The 18,036-nt window shown below is 37.5% G+C and overlaps 11 protein-coding genes across 11 annotated transcripts; 5 read left to right on the plus strand and 6 right to left on the minus strand.

Annotated features, from left to right (window-relative positions):
- Positions 1 to 102: 102 nt before the first annotated feature.
- B0P05DRAFT_491871 (uncharacterized protein) lies at positions 103 to 883 on the minus strand. Its single transcript, XM_051575333.1, has 5 exons — positions 819 to 883; positions 729 to 769; positions 598 to 675; positions 353 to 547; positions 103 to 303 (listed from the first exon to the last, which is right to left on the minus strand). Exons 1-5 carry the CDS (start codon positions 852 to 854, stop codon positions 279 to 281), a joined length of 375 nt encoding a protein of 124 aa, XP_051434351.1. The 5' UTR covers positions 855 to 883; the 3' UTR covers positions 103 to 278.
- B0P05DRAFT_543376 (pyruvate dehydrogenase complex dihydrolipoamide acetyltransferase) lies at positions 883 to 3,162 on the minus strand. Its single transcript, XM_051578428.1, has 9 exons — positions 2,941 to 3,162; positions 2,810 to 2,886; positions 2,701 to 2,746; positions 2,456 to 2,633; positions 2,212 to 2,404; positions 2,123 to 2,151; positions 1,975 to 2,068; positions 1,593 to 1,920; positions 883 to 1,539 (listed from the first exon to the last, which is right to left on the minus strand). Exons 1-9 carry the CDS (start codon positions 3,060 to 3,062, stop codon positions 1,107 to 1,109), a joined length of 1,500 nt encoding a protein of 499 aa, XP_051434352.1. The 5' UTR covers positions 3,063 to 3,162; the 3' UTR covers positions 883 to 1,106.
- On the minus strand, positions 3,163 to 3,742 carry B0P05DRAFT_543378 (uncharacterized protein). The gene is made up of 2 exons (XM_051578429.1): positions 3,386 to 3,742; positions 3,163 to 3,292 (listed from the first exon to the last, which is right to left on the minus strand). Exon 1 carries the CDS (start codon positions 3,569 to 3,571, stop codon positions 3,410 to 3,412), a length of 162 nt encoding a protein of 53 aa, XP_051434353.1. The 5' UTR covers positions 3,572 to 3,742; the 3' UTR covers positions 3,163 to 3,292; positions 3,386 to 3,409.
- B0P05DRAFT_543382 (uncharacterized protein) lies at positions 3,743 to 4,150 on the plus strand. The gene is made up of 2 exons (XM_051578430.1): positions 3,743 to 3,837; positions 3,890 to 4,150. Exons 1-2 carry the CDS (start codon positions 3,790 to 3,792, stop codon positions 4,046 to 4,048), a joined length of 207 nt encoding a protein of 68 aa, XP_051434354.1. The 5' UTR covers positions 3,743 to 3,789; the 3' UTR covers positions 4,049 to 4,150.
- Positions 4,151 to 5,071, minus strand: B0P05DRAFT_543383 (RlpA-like double-psi beta-barrel-protein domain-containing protein-containing protein). The gene is made up of 3 exons (XM_051578431.1): positions 4,758 to 5,071; positions 4,605 to 4,698; positions 4,151 to 4,555 (listed from the first exon to the last, which is right to left on the minus strand). The coding sequence occupies exons 1-3, from the start codon at positions 4,910 to 4,912 to the stop codon at positions 4,310 to 4,312; spliced, it is 495 nt and encodes a 164-aa protein (XP_051434355.1). The 5' UTR covers positions 4,913 to 5,071; the 3' UTR covers positions 4,151 to 4,309.
- A 1,968-nt stretch (positions 5,072 to 7,039) lies between these two features.
- B0P05DRAFT_471006 (Lecithin:cholesterol acyltransferase-domain-containing protein) lies at positions 7,040 to 9,293 on the minus strand (the record flags this gene model as incomplete). Its single annotated transcript, XM_051574591.1, has 7 exons — positions 7,040 to 7,289; positions 7,338 to 7,402; positions 7,446 to 7,630; positions 7,679 to 8,293; positions 8,345 to 8,689; positions 8,825 to 8,871; positions 8,917 to 9,293. 7 exons carry the CDS (start codon positions 9,291 to 9,293, stop codon positions 7,040 to 7,042), a joined length of 1,884 nt encoding a protein of 627 aa, XP_051434356.1.
- A 47-nt stretch (positions 9,294 to 9,340) lies between these two features.
- Positions 9,341 to 10,770, plus strand: B0P05DRAFT_118013 (uncharacterized protein). The gene is made up of 3 exons (XM_051572982.1): positions 9,341 to 9,738; positions 9,786 to 9,899; positions 9,950 to 10,770. Exons 1-3 carry the CDS (start codon positions 9,381 to 9,383, stop codon positions 10,666 to 10,668), a joined length of 1,191 nt encoding a protein of 396 aa, XP_051434357.1. The 5' UTR covers positions 9,341 to 9,380; the 3' UTR covers positions 10,669 to 10,770.
- Positions 10,771 to 10,851: 81 nt separating this feature from the next.
- On the plus strand, positions 10,852 to 11,601 carry B0P05DRAFT_118018 (uncharacterized protein). Its single transcript, XM_051572983.1, has 3 exons — positions 10,852 to 10,974; positions 11,020 to 11,397; positions 11,449 to 11,601. Exons 1-3 carry the CDS (start codon positions 10,915 to 10,917, stop codon positions 11,566 to 11,568), a joined length of 558 nt encoding a protein of 185 aa, XP_051434358.1. The 5' UTR covers positions 10,852 to 10,914; the 3' UTR covers positions 11,569 to 11,601.
- Positions 11,602 to 12,001: 400 nt separating this feature from the next.
- B0P05DRAFT_543397 (uncharacterized protein) lies at positions 12,002 to 12,445 on the plus strand. The gene has a single exon (XM_051578432.1). The coding sequence runs from the start codon at positions 12,021 to 12,023 to the stop codon at positions 12,378 to 12,380; it is 360 nt and encodes a 119-aa protein (XP_051434359.1). The 5' UTR covers positions 12,002 to 12,020; the 3' UTR covers positions 12,381 to 12,445.
- Positions 12,446 to 12,914: 469 nt separating this feature from the next.
- B0P05DRAFT_470999 (uncharacterized protein) lies at positions 12,915 to 13,319 on the plus strand (the record flags this gene model as incomplete). The annotated part of the gene is made up of 1 exon (XM_051574590.1): positions 12,915 to 13,319. The coding sequence occupies one exon, from the start codon at positions 12,915 to 12,917 to the stop codon at positions 13,317 to 13,319; it is 405 nt and encodes a 134-aa protein (XP_051434360.1).
- Positions 13,320 to 13,327: 8 nt separating this feature from the next.
- B0P05DRAFT_543401 (glycosyl hydrolases family 15-domain-containing protein) lies at positions 13,328 to 17,899 on the minus strand. Its single transcript, XM_051578433.1, has 6 exons — positions 17,765 to 17,899; positions 17,686 to 17,717; positions 17,557 to 17,636; positions 17,214 to 17,510; positions 17,008 to 17,165; positions 13,328 to 16,957 (listed from the first exon to the last, which is right to left on the minus strand). The coding sequence occupies exons 1-6, from the start codon at positions 17,891 to 17,893 to the stop codon at positions 13,337 to 13,339; spliced, it is 4,317 nt and encodes a 1,438-aa protein (XP_051434361.1). The 5' UTR covers positions 17,894 to 17,899; the 3' UTR covers positions 13,328 to 13,336.
- Positions 17,900 to 18,036: the final 137 nt, after the last annotated feature.

Here is an 18,036-nt window from a genome sequence, read left to right on the forward strand (position 1 = left end):
CCACTGCCATGAAAATAACCTGTCAGTTTTACTTTGATACGTTTCTCTTGAATGGGAACAGCATAGGTGCCAAAGATAAACAATGCAGCAAGTACAATTGACTTCATATAAAGAAAGAAGAATAAGCTTTTTTTTTTAATAGTAATGTAATTCAACTTTAAATAGCATCAACTTGTTTGTTATCAAATTTCTACTTGTTTATTTTAAAATGACCTGTTATTTCATGAGCAAACAAATGTTGAATTATATACAATAGAACGTTTTATGCGTGTATGCTATCATTCGTCATCCACACCATAACGACTATACAGAAGAGTAAGTGCCTGATAGATAGATAAGAACTGTAACTTACGCCTTCATTTCTCTAATTTCTTCTTCCTTCTTTTGCAAGTTCATCTTCTTGGTCACCTTGTTTTGTTGGTAGTATAAGACAATCAAGTATCGACCAAGAATATTAAAACCCTGTAAATGCTCACATGCATTTTTGGCATCAAAAATGTCTTCATACACTACAAAAGCTGTACCTCGCGTATCAGAAGCATTGCCACTATATGACATGGTGTTAGAACATGGGATGAGAATACACGACTCATTTACACTCGGATTTGACGAATAGGACCGTATTTTCCAAACACTTCATATATTTCGTCTGTTGTGATCTTGAAGGGCAAGTTTCTATTTATATATAGATGAGTATGGGTATGGCTAACAAGGTAAGCATTGATTACCTTACAAATAAAACTCGATTGACTTCTGGTGGTAAACGTACCTTATAAAAGCGAGATTAGTTTATGCTTATGGATGAGACAAAACCTTACATTGTTACGTCCTGATAATTTAGGTGCTGAACTCATGCTTTAGATCGATAGAGAAAAAGAGAAAAAAAAAAAAAGACACATAGTGCCGCGTACTGAATATAGTCGGGAACTGAATTTTTTTTTCACTTTGAAACCATCTCTCCAGATGGTAATGTTCTCAGGATGCATTGGACAAATGAGGATGGACATCAATAACATGTGTATTATATAGTGTAGTTTTTTTTTTTTTAATTTCTTCTTATTAAGTCTTTGATAACAAAAAGTCTCTCTTGCTTTTCATCAGATTATTTACAACATCATCTTGAGAGGGTTTTCCATGAAGCCCTTGAAAGATTGCAACCAAGTAGCACCAACAGCACCATCAACAACACGATGATCAGCACTCAGAGTGACTTCCATAACATTACGAACAGCAAAACCGCTTTCGGTAGTTTCGTCACCAACAACCTTTTGTTGAGCACCACCGACAGCCAAGATACAAGATTGAGGAGGGTTGATGATAGCAGTGAAGTTGCTAATACCGTACATACCCAAATTAGAGATAGTGAAAGAACCACCTTGGTATTCTTGAGGAGCAAGCTTGCCGTCACGAGCACGGGTGGCCAAGTCCTTGACTTGGCTAGAGATGGTAGACAAACCCTTGGATTCAGCAGATGTGACAATAGGTGTAATCAAACCAGAAGGAGTGGCAACAGCAACACAAATATCAGCAGAGTTGTATCTAATAAGAATGAGTGACCTGCTCTTTTTTTTTATGATTTAAACTAAACTTACTGTCTGATGAAATCACCTTGCCAGGCAGCATTGACTTCAGGAACAGCCTTAAGAGCCAAAGCAGAAGCCTTGACAACAAAGTCGTTGACAGAGAGCTTGTATTTGCCTTCAGCAGACTTGTTAAGAACTTCACGCAACTTGTTGACCTTGTCCATGTTGATTTCAACAGTCAAGTAGTAGTGAGGAACTTGTTGCTTGGATTCGGTCAAACGAGAAGCAATGATCTTACGCATGCTGGTGGTAGGAATATCAGTGTAAGCTTCACCAGCAGCACCTTGAGGAGCATAAGCAGTAGGGATTTGAGCAGAAGCGGCAGCAGGAGCAGGAGCTATGAAAGAAAAGTGAGTTTTTATGGTCTCCAAAAAAAAACTAAGACACTTACCCTTGAAGGATTCAACATCTTCCTTGGAGATAATACCATTAGGACCAGAACCCTTAACCTGAGCAATATCAATACCACGTTCATTAGCGAGTTTCTAAAGAAACTAATTTAGAGACTGTATTTAACTCGTTTAACATTCATGACTTACTCTAGCAAGAGGACTGGCAAAGACGCGACCTAATCAACACACATACATGAATATTTCATTCATCCATACAAAAAAAAAAGAAAACTTACCACCGTGAGAAGCAGTAGCTTCGCTCTTGGAAGATTTAGCAGCAGGAGCGGCAGATTCAGCCTTAGCTTCTTCCTTCTTGGGCTCTTCTTCAGCAGCAGCAGCAGGAGCAGGAGCACTACCTTCAACATCAGCAGCAGTGAAGCTTTCGAAAGCAGCAACATCAGCAGCATCTTCGACGAAAATAGCAATGGGCTAATAAAGAACACAACATGAGCATTCAAAATCAATAACATACAAACTTACTTGACCAACAGCAACATCCTTGGCACCTTGATCAATCAAGACCTTGGCAAGGTAACCTTCTTCTTGACATTCAAAGTCCATTTGAGCCTTATCAGTCTCAATTTCAACCAAAACATCACCGGGAACAACTTCATCACCAACCTTCTTGTTCCAGGCACCAATACCACCAGAAGTCATGCTATTTAAGTAATCAATACAAAAAACTCTCTCTTTTTTTTTTTTTACTCTCTTTTTGATTTACGTACGTAGGAGACAAGGCAGGCATAGCAATGACATTATGACTGGGGAAGGCTGTGATAAACAAGTTTAGTTTGGGGAGTCGGATTTTATAAATTTTTTTTCTTTGAAACTTACAAGAAGAGCTGTAGAGACGAGTATCCTTAGCAGCAACTTGGTTACCCAAAGCACGGAGAGCCATAAATTTGGGAGCACTATAAACAAAACATCAATATGAGGTTCGTTGTTGTTGTTGTATATGCTATTACCTAGTGGTGGTGAAAGTACGAGCGGAAACGTGCTTGACAAGAATAGGGGTAGTTCTAGTGGCTGCGACACGAGCAGTAGAGGAAAGACCTCTCATGAGTTGACGTCTGATAGCTGCGGACATGGTCTATAAAATAAGAAAAAGAGAAAGCTCTGAAAGAGAAGGGTTTAAAAAGAGGGAAAAGAAAGAAAAAAAACAATAATTTATTTTTTAGAAAAAAAAAATGGCCGGGAAAGCCCAGGAAAAATCGGTTAAAACTGGCCCCCAAAACTACAGGCAGTGGTATTGCGTGACTCTTTTACGGATCTTATCGCAAAAATTCTATACAAGTAAGTCTTTAAGGTATTTGCATTCTATAGAAAGCATTATATTTTTCCTAATTAGTATAAACTTTAAGAAAGTAACTTGATTTTCTAGATGAGAAATGTTTTTTCTGGAAATAATACCTTAATTGATTCTATTTCATCTTTTTACTTTTTTCTTTTGACTTGAGAATCAAAAAGTGTGTGCTTATCATTTGTGAGAGCCATTGAGCTATATTGGTTGTAGAATAATAGATATAATCCTTTTGATTCATATTGATAGTAACCAATAGATCGAGTATCTTTGTGTTTTTGATAGATCTCTACCATTGAGCCAACCCATCTTCTTTTACACGATGCCTTTTAATGCGCCTCGAGAGAGCGCAAAGGAAATTTACTAGCCGCTTTCCTCAAAGTGATGACGTATGTATGAGTTCTGATTCGCAGTGAGAATTTTTCCCCTGTTGAAATTATTTTTTTCTTTACTTTAAAGACTTGCTTTCTCTCTCTTTTTTTTTCTTACATAAAAAAAAGGTTTATATTTAAAAATGGCTGGTCACTACGTTATCGCCGGAAAGAAGATCCCTAACCACAAGGTAAACGCGATATTAGATCATCATTAAAACAAATACTGATATTTCCCTGTAGATTTCCATGTTCTTCATTGGTTCTTATGCTATTCTTGGTGCTGCTGCTATGATGAAGCCTAAGGCTCCTCAACCCACCACTCCTCCTATCCAAGCCAGCTCTACCGACGAAGAAGCTTTCATTCGTGAATTCCTTCAAAAGGCCGAAGAAAAGAATTAGATTGTCTTTTTAAATGTCGAATTTAAATAAAATCACAGCATATAACGAATTCAAACGATAAACAACAACAGAAAAATATAAAAAAGAAATGATGTTGAATGGTCTATTTTTTGCTATTATTTTTATATGAATAAATATGTGCTGTAAAAAATAAAAGTGAAATTTTAATTCATCTACAACTTCATTGTTTTAAAGTATATGAATAAGTACAAAATGAAAAAAAAGAACGGAAAGGTTTATAATGAGAAATGTAGATTGAATTTACTTCTTCTTGGGACCGTACTTGGGCTTGATGTTGCTAGGACACTTGACGGACTTCCAAGAGATGTCAACAACACCAGCATCAAGGTTATCGAGCTTCCTGAAGGCAGCAGGAGTCAAATCAATAGCCTTGTTGACCTTACAACCAGCACATTTGTCAACAATCTTGACAACAACAGTCTTTGTCTTGTGCTTGTTGTTGGTAATCTTCATACACTTGTAGCATTGTTCAAACTTGTGCATGGCCTATGATAGATTTGGTTAGAACAAATAAAAGACAATATGATTTACTTACCATGGCACCAATCATACTGTAAATGGTAGCAGAGTAAGCGGGGAGACCGATACGATCGTAACAGGCGGCATTCTTCAAATCACTACCACTGTACCTATAATGACGATTGTCTAAGTTAGTCGATTGTTGCTTGTACATGATTGAATTCCATACCAGGTACCACGACCACCACGCTTTTCAAGGGATGTACCGTTGTTAAAGTCCATGACGGTGGCAAGACCACGACCACGAATTTCGTAAGCCTGAACAACATTGGCGAGGGAAGCAATTACAAGTGCGCAAAGAGAAATGCAAATAAGCAACTTCATTATATATAATGACAGAATTAAGGAAAGGTAATGAAAAGAGTTAAAGAAAAAAAAGAAGGAAAAGATGGAAAGAAAGAGAAAAAGAGAAGGTTATTAAAGACAAGAGACCTTTAATACACCGGACTCATTGTCATGTATGGAATAAGGCTGATGTTGAGGCTACACAAAAATAATTAAGTGAAATGTTTAGTAGGAGTTTGATCTCTCTTATTAGGAATCTCGTGTAAAAATCGATTTTATTTTTGACAATTAAGGAAGAGATCTGCTCTTGCTTTTATGTTATACTAACAGAAGGAACACCTCTTTTTTGTTATGCGTTTGTGTGTGTATATTTGTCTAGATTTAAGGCGCTTTATAAAGAACATTCTGTACATAGTGATATTCCTTTCATTTTTTCTTTTCTTGTTGTTTTCTTCTTTTTATTTATCTTAATCCTTGGACCATATATATTTTTCAGAGAGAGAGAGAGAGAGAGAAAAAGCTGTTGAATGGTTAGAGTACGTTAAAGAATATAGTCCTGATGGGGTATTTAGCAAGGATATAATTTGCTACGTTGCACATAAATTCTTATAATAGAAGCCACACTGCTTTAGAGGGTAAGGTACCTTGACATAACCTGCCAGTTTAAGGTTCATAATAAACACAACGAATATTTGACTGGTTCAGTAACAAATTAGAATTGGGTATTTGAACCTCGATTTGAAAACAACTAATGAATTTGAACAAGCTTTATTAGCAAATTTTTTTTTCTTCAAGTATATAATACACATATTGATGAGTGATGGAGAACGAAAATAAATGCTAAATCCCAACTACAAATGCACAGTAAAATGTTCTTAAATTAGAATGATATGCCCAAGTTTGTTTGCCAACGTAAATCAATAGCTCCTTCTCTCTTTCTCTTTTCTCCTTGGCTTTACTAGCCTCATTCCACTCATTGCTTGTTCTGGATAGACGTATTGTTATTATTACTTTTCTGATTGTACGACTTACAACAGGTTGCTTTGCCATTGTGCTACACTAGACTGAGGCAAGTCGAAAGGAGAAAGGGAGGAGGGGAATCTTTTATTTGTTTTCATGTTTCTCTTGTGCTTTCGGCTTGTTTGTTGTTGAGACACGGGTGCTGCAACAAAAAAGGACCTGTCTTGAATAATCAAACCTTAATCCAATGCTATATTTAGTACTATATGGTTATAAAAACAACTAGAATATGTTTGTAAATAAAAAGCGCTTTAACACATGATGGTAAAGCACTGACCTTGATTTTTTGATTTGAAATTAAAGCAGTAAAAAACCTTCTTTTTCGTTTTCTTCTAGACACATTTCGGGGGGTTTTTTTTTTTTTTTTTTTTTGTATTTGCAACAGTGGTACTTGTTTGTGTTCAACCTGTCGTTCCGAGTTCAACAATAATTAAATCAGTGACAAAAGACGACATTTCATAAGGAGAACAAAATATTCTGCTTTTTTAATACAGAAAATGAAACTTGGGTCTTTTGTTTTATGTCTTAGACAAACAGAGCACCAATAAATATTGGATTTCAAAAAAAAAACACAAAATATTGAAAAACCTTATTTTCTTTTGTAAAGGACACTGACTAAATTCATTCCCAACACATGAAACAAAGCACTCTTAAATGATATCAGTTTGTTCATGGTGCCAAGTAGGCGGGTTTCTAATATCAGCTTGGTAGTTTTCAAGGTTGTAGTGGGCACTGCAACAGATCAAGGTTCATGAAAGTTAAACAAAAACAAAACAATGAGTCTTCTTTGTTGCTGTTGCACACCTTTTTTTCCCGGTTTCTTGATAGATGCGGCTGCGATGACAAGATCAAAAAAGAAAGGAAAAGAAAGGCAACTGAAAGACAACTGTTTTGAACATTTCTCAAGCTTTGGTTGGGTTATTTTGTCCACATGTCGTGAACATACAAAGCTGTATGACGACTTTGTTTTGTTTTAGTACATTATTAACTTTCATGAATATTAAACACAATTGCAATTACTTTTCTATTATTTTAGTATCATGCCTGAGTCAATTCTATTTTCTTGGCATATTCATCAATAGGCGACAGAATTCTTCCTGTCACATTATCACCTTTTCCGGAAACAATCTGTAACAAATCCAGCTATTACATGCTTAAGTAAAAACTCCTCCGACAGGTTACATTACTTACAGTCATTTCCCAATTGCCAAGAATATCAATATGATCACTTGCTTTATAACCACCACGTACATCTAACTTACTAGGACTGATTTCGTGTTGATATTCACGAAGAATGACAGGACTATGACCTGGATTATACAGGTCGGCGTACTTGGTCCAACCTCCTGAAGGAGCACACATATAGCCTAAAGACAAAAGAGGAACTGTACCATCTCTGTATCGAATAGAGTTAGACTATATCAACAAACGCGAATCCATTTACCCGTCTGAAAACCGAATCCCTGTCTCAATACGCTGTACGGGGTCACTGACACTGGCATCAATATACTAGCGTTTGTTATTAAATGATTTGGTGTTATCAATTACATACCAAGTTAGGTGCTTTAGGAACAGGATACGTAGGTTCAGAAGTAAGTGCTGATTTACAAGTACAGCCAGTACCATTGATATGATCAAAGCAATCTTCTTCTAATGTATCGTCTGCAACAGCATAGAAGTAACTACGTTCTGTGGATACACCAACGCCATAGAAACAATAAATTTTCATATCAGGAGCTAAACGAGTTATTAGAACAAAAAGCATCCAATAAAATTGAACCTCACCATTAGGTAATCGAGATTCTAAAGGATTAGACCATTTTGTAGGGTCATTGTCATTGTCAGCCAATTGCTTTTTATCTGTTGTGAGACCAAAAGAATAGTTTGCATGTAAGTGTCGACCATATGCATCATCCGCATTCAATAAGAGCAAGTCAATAGCACCAGTTACAGTGTAATTCCTGATCAAAGGGTCATGCAATGAGCTAGGGATCTCGGTTGAATTCTCATCCATGCCTTCAGGGCGAGGAACAAACGAAATCATATTACCAAATGACATGTATTCTTCATTCATTTCATCATCGGGTGCACTTTCTTGACTACCCCAAACAGCACTGCCACCCTTGGGTAGCATGGAAGACCCGCCAAACCAGGAACGCATCAGTTTTGTTCTTTCACGGCGAGAAAAGAACTTTTCAAGGACATATGCGCCGAAGCTGCCTAGCGCCATTGTGTCTCTTGTTTCACCAGACAAGAGAGAGGTGACTGCTTTAGGTACACCCATTAAAGGACCTGCAATGTTGACAAAGGATTCAATGTGATTATTGACCCAATTGGGTCCACCTTTGCCGCCTTGTTCGCTTTCAACCCATTTTAAGAAATAAGGGAACATTGTACTACCTATAAGAGCTCTGTAAATATAAACAAAATGCCAATGTTGTCTCTTTTTACCCATTGAGTGTGTCACCACAACAGATTTACGACCACCTGAAGATTTCTTGGACAGTTCAATGGTGTTTTTTAGATGAGAATAGTAAAGATCTCGTACTTCAAGATTAGCAAATGAAAGACGCCAGTCATAAGAAGCAAAGTGCATCGTATTCGTGTCATAGCCAATTGTTGCCAAATTCTCAATTACTTTAGCCCATACCCAATAACCTGTAATAAAGTAGTCTGCAGCTTCTACACCGTGAACTGCTCTGACCTTGTAGTCAGGAGGATCTAAACCGGTAATAGGGTCCAGCATAATATGCTCTGTCCAGCTTTCCTTGTCCAACAAGACAGAGCGAATCATGGCTTGCGTTTGACATTAGTTTAAAGTTGAGTAGCCATATCTACCATACTTACTCATGGTGCCCCAAAGTCTCTTGCGGAAATATTTTCTTGACTTTTCTGATGTTCCCCAACTTTCAAGACCAGAAGAGACAATACCAGGAATCATGACAACGGGAAAGTGAGGCTTCAAATCAAGTTGTTCTCTTTAATAGAATAAATAAAAAATTGGCCTTTCGTTCTTGACTTACTTGTAGTCAGCGGCTGGCATAAAGGAAATCTCTGTGGCAGGAGTAGGCTTGATAAAGTTCGTAAAATTGCCCAGAAATTCATCCACCATCTCTGATTGTGGCAAAATGTTTGCCAGATCGATATCCGCCAATTGCAACAATAAATAGTCATGTAAGGTGTTTAAAGATGTCTGTGCAGCAGGTGTGGTTGAGGCTGCATACATGGCTAACAACCCTACCGAAACACCTACGATGAAATTGAACCTCTTACGTCTATAAAATGGTTTTTTGACCTTGAAAATCATTGATCGAGCCTCTGCCATAATATCCTCGGGTAATTCTCGGGCAGGAGGACGGCGAGGCTTTGGGTTGTTTTTCCTCTTCGTCAAAGTTGACATCTCGAGATTGTGCAAAAAAAAAAAATAAAAGAAAAGATAAAAGTGAGTAAGAATTGAGTGGGGTTATTTAAAAAAGTTTTGGTGACAATGGAAATTCCAAAAAAGGTAACAGCATTACTTTTTTTCTCCCCTTTTTTCTCTTTCTCCCTTTCTTGCTTTTATTTAAAAAAAACAAAAAAAAAACAAAAGAGGATTCTCATGGCTCTCGCTGCTAATGACTACCTTGAAAAGAAAAAAGACTCGCTCATAAAGAAGAGTCATGTCCGCAGTCAGTCCTCACAGGCTTCCAACTTGGACACCTTTGGTAGTGACAATAGAGGATGGTTGGAATCTGTTTCTGTTCAAGTTAAGCCTTCGCACTCTTTAGATAGGAAATCATTAGCTACAAATGACATGCCTTCTAATAACACAAAAAAGCATATAAAGACAAATATATCTCAAAAAGGTATATATACATTCTGTTTAATAAAGCATATTTATCCTATTCGCTAGACATTCTCGGTGCTGTATCTGATGAAGACATTTTAAAGCTGACAGAAATGACAGTTCAACTACCTAAACCAACAATTAACAATTCAAAACCACCACCTAAACAACGAACTATAGGTAATAATAAATAAATAAATGTATGATAACTCAATCATATGGACAAGTAGAAAAGCACAATCCACTGTCAGTTGATCAACAACCGGCACCTTCTTTACATAGTTCTGAGATCTTATTGGATGAAGAACATGACCGAAAACGATCTTCTTGGCTATATAAACTGAAAAAGCCCCAGAGATCAAAGAGTAAATCAAGACAGAATGATATAATATCTGATGAACAGCCTTCTCAAAAAACACCTGCAGCTTGCATGGTTGAAGAATTCTATCAAAAGCATGGTCGAGTGAAAGAAGAAGAAGAGGATGTGGTGATGGTGGAAGAGGAAGAAGAGAGTTTAGAACCATTCTTGAAGAGAAGACATTCATTTGACAGTTTTCATTCATTTCAGAAAGAACCAAAAGAAGAATCAAACATTCAGATAACAAGCGAATTTGAGAATCAACCTCAGGAAAAGACAATTACATTGCTGTTTGATTATTGTTCGCTACCAAAAGAACTCAAGAGTCTAATTGATGCATACGAATACAAGGGAAAGGTGAAGCATGTTAGAAAAACAGTGTGGTATGAAAATGGAGTCAATAGTGATACAGTCAGTAATGTGCTTACCATTGACGATGAAGATGAAGACGAAGAGTTAAATAAAGAGGAGGAAGAGCAAGATGTGGATGATGATAATGAAGAAAATCCAGTTTATCATAAGCATATCATTAAAGGAGAAGCCGAAAAAGTCAATTACAGGTCAAATCCAGTGCGAGATATTGGTATGTAGTGATATCCATGGTGCTGCTCTAATTACCTGTTATTAGCCATATTGACCACGACAGAGTCTGAGAATATCGAATTTACAAAGCTGGTGCAAATACCAAGTCAACAAGCAAATGAGAATGGTCCTTTGCTTGATTTACATGTATCTTTGCTTGGTGATGCTCATCTTGATTTTGACAGGTAAGGATAATCCATCAAGAACTTGTTTAACCATATCTGTAGTCATCAACAAGAAGAAGATATTCAAGATATGCTTCGAGATTTGGAAGCAAAAATAAAGTCTGTTAAAGCATTTAAAAAGGAATCTGAAGTAAGTAAAAATAGTACAGAGTATTGAATTAACAACCATGTCTAGCATTTCTTACAAGAACATTTCGATACTATGGAATCCATTGATATTTATGCTCATACACTACCGCGCACTGTTTCTAATCCTCAACTAAAGTCATTTATACCAGAAGCAGCAGCATCTTCTTCTACAGACAACAAGTATGCTTCTCATCGTCATTCTATGTATGATGAAAGTAGTTTATTCAAGCAACAAGACCCTTTCGATAATAAGATTAAAGACGTTACTTTTCTAGTAAAATCACTTGGAGAGGAGCTTAGTGAATTCAAGTGTTGCTTGGACAGTACAGAAGAATTAGTGCATGATGTACAAGTAGATGTAGATGACTTTAGAAACAGAATGGAGACGTATATCAAGGACATCCCCGAGTCTCATTATTCTGCAGTAAGTATTAGTGTACTAAAAAGGTCATTTCAAATTAACTGTATTATATAGCTCAAGCAATTAGAGATTGATATTGAGTCCATCTTGTCTAAAAGAGCTAAAAACCCTTGGTTAGATACAGGTTATGCTTTACTATCTTATTTGCTTACATGTAAGTCTGTTTATATCTGAACACACAAAAGAAAACTAATCCTGGATAGTGTTTGCTCTTATTGTATGGATTGTGATTTGCATGCTCAAGTTGAGTAAAAAAACAGTTTTGTTTCCATACAAACTTTGGAGAGACTATTCAGATTATTTAGTCGAACGCAACAGGATTGTAAAAAAGGCAAGCATGCGATCTGTAGGCAGTGTAAGATCAAGCAGGCATTCAAATACATCTCAACAAGAAAGAACCTCTTCTTCTTCATCTTTTGTCACTGCTTATGGCGATGGTTCATTGCAAAGAACACCAAATTCAAGCAAAAAATAAGATTTATACCATTCTTGTAAATATTATGCATATTCCCCCCATCCTCTCTTTCTCTCTAATAGAATAAATGTCAATACATACACATGCAAACCTTAATTTTACTTAAATATGATTGAAAAATATGTAAACACATTTCTTTTGTTACAATAACATGAAGTTGTATTCAATCATTATTTCCTTATTACTTCCTTTAACAATAGCACAAACAAGCAATCCCAAGGTATCATTAAAACTTGATATTCAACATCCTTCGACTTTAGAAAGTTATGAATTATCTTGCGATCCTGTTGGTGGGAACCATCCACACCCAATACAAGCATGTGATTTACTCAACAGCATCAATGGTGATTTAGTAGCTTTTGATAGCATTTTTATTCCTTGCGCTAAATCCAAGCGCCCTGCTGTGAATGTAACGATCCAAGGAACGTATTATGGTGCACCTATTCATTTCGAAAGAACACACAAAAACTACAAATGTGCTCAAACTGTCATGAATGGTCTTTATCCTTGATTTTTCTTATAGTCTATATAATAAAAAAGAATCTCACTTCTGAGTTGAAGGCAGTTTTCCTTAAATTCTGTGCTTGAAAAAAAAAAAAAAAAAAAAAGGAGGATCAGCCTTGCGCTTAATCAATCTAATTTTTGCTACAAGTGATAAAAAAAAAGGATGCACCGTCTATCAAGAACGTTACAGTATGCAAGAGCTTTTGCAACTCTATCCACTCCCAATACTGAAAAGAAGCTCATATACACTTCTCCGCAAATAGGTCTTGTCAAATTGTTTAAGAGATTCTCGTTATCTACTTTGGGTGTAAGTCTTCATTTCAAGAGTATGTTCATGTTGATCTTCATCGTTCATAGATCTCGGCACTTTCAACTCCTACAGTCATGTATTTCTGGGAATCTTCAGCAGGTAAATAAAGAAATTATGTTATTTCTTGAGTTTAATCAAAATGGGTCAAGTAGCTGAAGTATCAAACGGGATGTTTCTCGGTGGTAAGTGGTTTTTCTTTCTTTTCTATGACTGTATTGACATAATTTAGCTATGGTAGCCAGTGCATGTTCAACAGGTGCTTTGTCATTCCTATTGTCACCTTACGTAAACTCGATTCATCTTCATATCCCTCATCATGATGGTACAAAAAGACAACCTCCCATTTCACCTAATACAATGATCTCTATCGAGACACTTGATCTCTTAGCTCGTCAACGTACAACTACACTTCAACTGAAAGACCTGATGCCTGTAACAAACTCATCACTCATGACTTGGGTGGTAAACAAGAAAACACTCGAAAAACAATATTATCTAGAGCAAACCAAGGGCATTGAGCCTAAAATTAAACAACATCGTTTCTGGTTAGATCAAAGAAATGGTATGGGTGATAGAGATATTATGTCAAGTATTTTACGTATTGTTCACGAACAAGGCAAACAAAGAATGATTTAATAATAATAGCAATAGAATTAAATATGCAAAGCGTTAGAAATGCTTCTAGAAAGATAAGTAGATGTGCTTTCTTCAGAATTAGCGAGAGGAAGATCATAGAACAAGTTATGTGCCATTTCTTTGTGATCGTTGTAGTCAAATCCGTTGGCAAACAATGGACTCTTTTCAAATGTTTCCTTATTCTTCTCAACCCACTTGTTCCAGAAATCCGCAATAGCACCATCCATAATAGCAGGAATATCAATAAGTTGTTCAATGAATTGGATGGATGGATTTTCCTTTTGTTTTTGGTAAATTAAAGAGAGAATTTCAGTAGCAATCTGTCGCTCGGCAGGGTCTCTGAGGATGCCTAAAAAGCCCTCAACAGCTAAGGCAAAGTTGAATTCTTCAGGTGTCTTTTCAAACACGGTTGGATCACGGGGCAAGTTTTGATTACCAATCTGGAAGCCATGGCATTTATCGAGCACAGACCATGTACGTGAGAAGAAATGAGAAGGAACACGATTCAGAGCACCATCATTCTTTCTGCGACGCAACCAACGACCATTGGAAGTAGGACAGAAATGGCTAATGTTGCTAGTACTGATTTCTGAAGGTGAAATATCATGCTTCTTAAGTAAAGCAAACTCCTCTTCAACCAAATCAGTAGGGCCATCATTTGCTGGCTTATGAGCTTCAACAGCACGATCACCATTTTTTTCAGCAATCAAAACATAAGAGTCACGGTACTTGACATTGTCAATTTGTTGAGCACCTAAACTCTTCAAAGCTTCAGCAGCGTCTTTGGTGAGATGTTCAGTGAAATCATCTTTGGAGGCCACGACGACAATCAAACCAGGGCTCAAGTTGCGAATAAATTGAACAAGATCTTCACTTTCATCTGTAGAAATATGTGTATCAAATGAAGCATGCTCCATCACTACCTTTTCGGAACGATCAATAGCCCAAACATGGAGACCACGAGTATTGGCTGCCAAGATATTGCCATTGATTTCTGCGCGAGCAAAGTTACCTGCATTGTAACCACCAGATTGAGCACGAATAAAGATCGTGTTCTTTGCCTTTTCTTGCTCCTTGTTGACTTGCTCCTTCTTCTTGGAAGGAGGCAATTTCAAAGATGGTACTTCTGAACTGAGTTGACGATTGGGATCAAATTCTTGAGACAAGATCAAGTATCCTCCAGGCTTATCACGCACCATAATAGTTGTTTCTTCACACATACCAGGACCAGACATGACTGTACCCAGCAATGATTGCAATTCAAAGGGAGAGAGCTGCATCAAGTGTTCGATAGCTTCTTCTTCATTAAAACCATTCAAACGACTGATTTCTTCACGCAAGGCAATGATAATAAAGTGGGTACGAAGACGCAAAATACCATCAAACATACTAGGATTAGTACGGATGAAATTACCCAAGGAAATAATGATTTCTTGCACAACAGGACCCTCACGAACATCATCCAAACCTTGTTCAGAGATAATCTTGTTCAAGGCATCAGGACCCAAAGGAGACGAAATCAAAAGTTCTCGAGAACCAGAGCCAATGCTGACTTGTTTTTGGCGAATGACCAAGTCTGTCAAATTTTCGGTCAAGGTAGGCATTGTCTTGGAAAGCAGACCACTGACTTGACGAGCAATAGACCAGTATTGAAGACGCTTAGACTTCACATATACTTCTTCCAAAAGGTTTCGAATAGTAGCATCTAGTTCTGGAATGAACTCGTCCAAATTTTTACAGGAAGTCAAGTATTGCAACAAGTCGATTTGATCATAGAGATTGACAGAAGCTTGAAGACTCTTAATAGCATCATCAAATTGGGACATGTCACCCAGAGTCAATGACAAGAGCATTTCGCTACCACTAGCTTCGCCTGTTTCAACAGACAAACGAGCAGAAGGGCCTTTAGTTTCGCTGGATTCTTCTGATTTAGCTTGATTGGTATTAGCTGGGCCATTCAAACCATTGGCTTCAGGAGCAATTTCATGATCCTTCAGCTTGAAAGCAGTGACACCATCACTATTAATTCTCTCCAAAGCTGTAACAATATCTTGAAAGTAACTATCACGGCCATCAATCTTATCCAAAGGTGTATCCAAGGATTTGCCATGGAACACACTACGGCGTCTAGGTGTTCTTGCGCCTCCAGGAGTAAGAGCGCCACCAGGGGAACTCAATGAAGAGTTTTGGTCAAGACCAAGGCGGCGATGTGATTGATGCTTGTGATGATAAGACTTATTGTTAGACAAAATAGTGCTCCAGTCCACATCAGGCTTGTTGATCAAGAAGTCCAAAGACTCAATGTTGCTTGTATTCACCGTTTCTGTAAGACGAGATAAGCGTAAACGTACACCATTGCATTCACCAGATCGCAAGTTCATAAAGAAGTTGAGCAAGTTTTTCTTGGAAGCGTCAGAGGTCAAAAGAGCATTGACAAGAGCCTTACTGCGATTAGCAGGCATGACTTCAGATCGAGTAATGTCACCCAACATGGCATTGGTCAAGACAATCGTGATTGTAGGACGACCAGGGAAAGTCCAGTGAGCATTGGTAGAGCTGATTTCGTTTTCGATTGTAGAGACCAAGTAGTCAGGGTCCGAGTTGAGATAGAAAGAATGAACATCCATGAATTGAGGTGTAAAAGCATAAATATGGCCCTCGATACGGTAGAGACGAGATGTAGCCAAAGTACCAATAGGACGATTAGGTCTACCTGAAAGACCTAGCTTGGAGTTTTGGCCCAATGCACCATACACATCAGCAAGTGCTTGAGGAGGCAAGACAGTAAAGCTGGAAGAAATTTGGTCAATGGATTGTGTTTCAAGACCGTAGGTGGATAAAGTCTTTTGTAACTTTTCGTTTTCGGACAAGAGGACTACTTGAACTACATTATCAGCTTTTACACCCTTCACATTAAAACGACGACCAAGAGGATCAAGTTCGGAAGCAGATAAAAGGTTCTCGTAAATCAAATTACCCAACAAATAGAGAGAAAGAGCCCAAACAAGGGGTGTGTTGTCATTAGGAATTCTCTTTTGTGAATGAGGGTCTGCTTTCTCAGCATCAATGGATTCTTTAGGAACATAGTAGAGTTCAGGAATAAGCGGGATATGCAAATCAGCGGGTGCAGTAGAAAGGTCAAGACTAGCAGTGCGACAAGGAGCAGTGGGACGCTTATTGTTTGTCTTGTAGTCTTCAGGAGGACGAGGGTTTTCAGGGTCCCAATAGGCAGAATCAATAGCGACAAACTCAAGTTTCTTGCGGTATTCATCTGCTTGTTCCAAATTATCGGTAAACAAACCTTCCAAAACCATGTAAGTAAAAAAGAGAGGCCATTCTGATTCAATATTCTCAAAGATTTTTAATTCGCTTTCATTGTAGTGGAGACGACTATGATCTTCCAAAACGGTTTGGTGACCATCTCTCAAGAAACGCTTCCAACCATAACGACCTTCTAACTTCTTTTTGGCTTCAGAACGTGTCAATTCGATTAAAGCAGGATCTTCTACAGCAAATGCAGGGAAACCAATGACAGACATGACAGAACCATCAATTTCCTTAGAATGGGATTCTCTGGGCAATACACTTTGAAGTGTGATTTTGTTACGTGTCATTTCATCAGGTAAAACATATATCGTCTGTATACATCAAATCAGCAAGCTAACATAAAAAGGTATGCGATACTTACAGAAGAAGAGCTGCCTCGAGCACCAAACAAGTTGACACCATTGATAGCGCGAAGAGCAGCATAAGCCATACCGATTGAAGAAGAGTTCAATTCTGGTTCACCATGATTGACCTTATCACCGCGCTCCCAAATACCAAAGTCAGGTGTACGATAAGCACCTACACATACTGTTATCAACAAGTTCCCCTTTTGATTTTTTCACTTACGTTCAATATAAAAAACCAAATTCTGAATGAAATCAACTTCATCTTGAGTGTAGATAATACTGAGTCCACTTGTGGTCATATCAGCTAAAGCGACCAAAAAGAAACTGGTAGCATCAATTTGAAGATGACCCCATTCTCTGTCACCTACAACAGTAGCACCAGTCTCGGTTTTATATTTAGCATGAAGAGCATCAAGAATATTGTTTGTCTTTTTGAACTTTTCAACTTTGGGTGCCTGACGCATCATTGAGAACAAAAGACCACGCATCAATTTTACAACAGCGTGTTCAAGCTCAACTAGGTACACATAAGTTAATCTCATTTCAGAACACAGAAAACCTACATGCTCTTCCAGTGGTATCATCTACTCTTCTGTAAGCAAGGGCGAGGCCAAATACACAATAAATCGAGTAGACATTATCTCTATTCCATTCATTAGTACACGAAAATTCACGCAGCTCTTTTTTCTTACCTAACCCAAGCATCTGTATAATCACCATGTGTCTTAAAACAATAGTCAGTGGCATTGAATATCAACATTTGGTACTTACAGTGATTGCAACGGAAGCAGGAATCAAGCCACTTGCAGCATTCTGTTTAGATAAGACAGTGGTATTAATAACTTGATAGTAATAATCAAGTCTTTCTAAAGAATGCTTTCTACTATAGTTCCCCTTCATTAAGATAAAGAAAAAGAAAAAAAGAAAAAAAAAGAGAGAAACAAAATGAATCTGGACCTCTTTATAAACAAACGCCGTCTTGTTTTTTCCCAGTAACCTTTGTTGTTGTTATTATTATTATTATCCTTGATAGCTTGTGATAA

Source organism: Gilbertella persicaria, assembly GCF_025201335.1.
Source record: "Gilbertella persicaria strain CBS 190.32 chromosome Unknown B0P05scaffold_22, whole genome shotgun sequence".
NCBI classification, from domain to species: domain Eukaryota; kingdom Fungi; phylum Mucoromycota; class Mucoromycetes; order Mucorales; family Choanephoraceae; genus Gilbertella; species Gilbertella persicaria.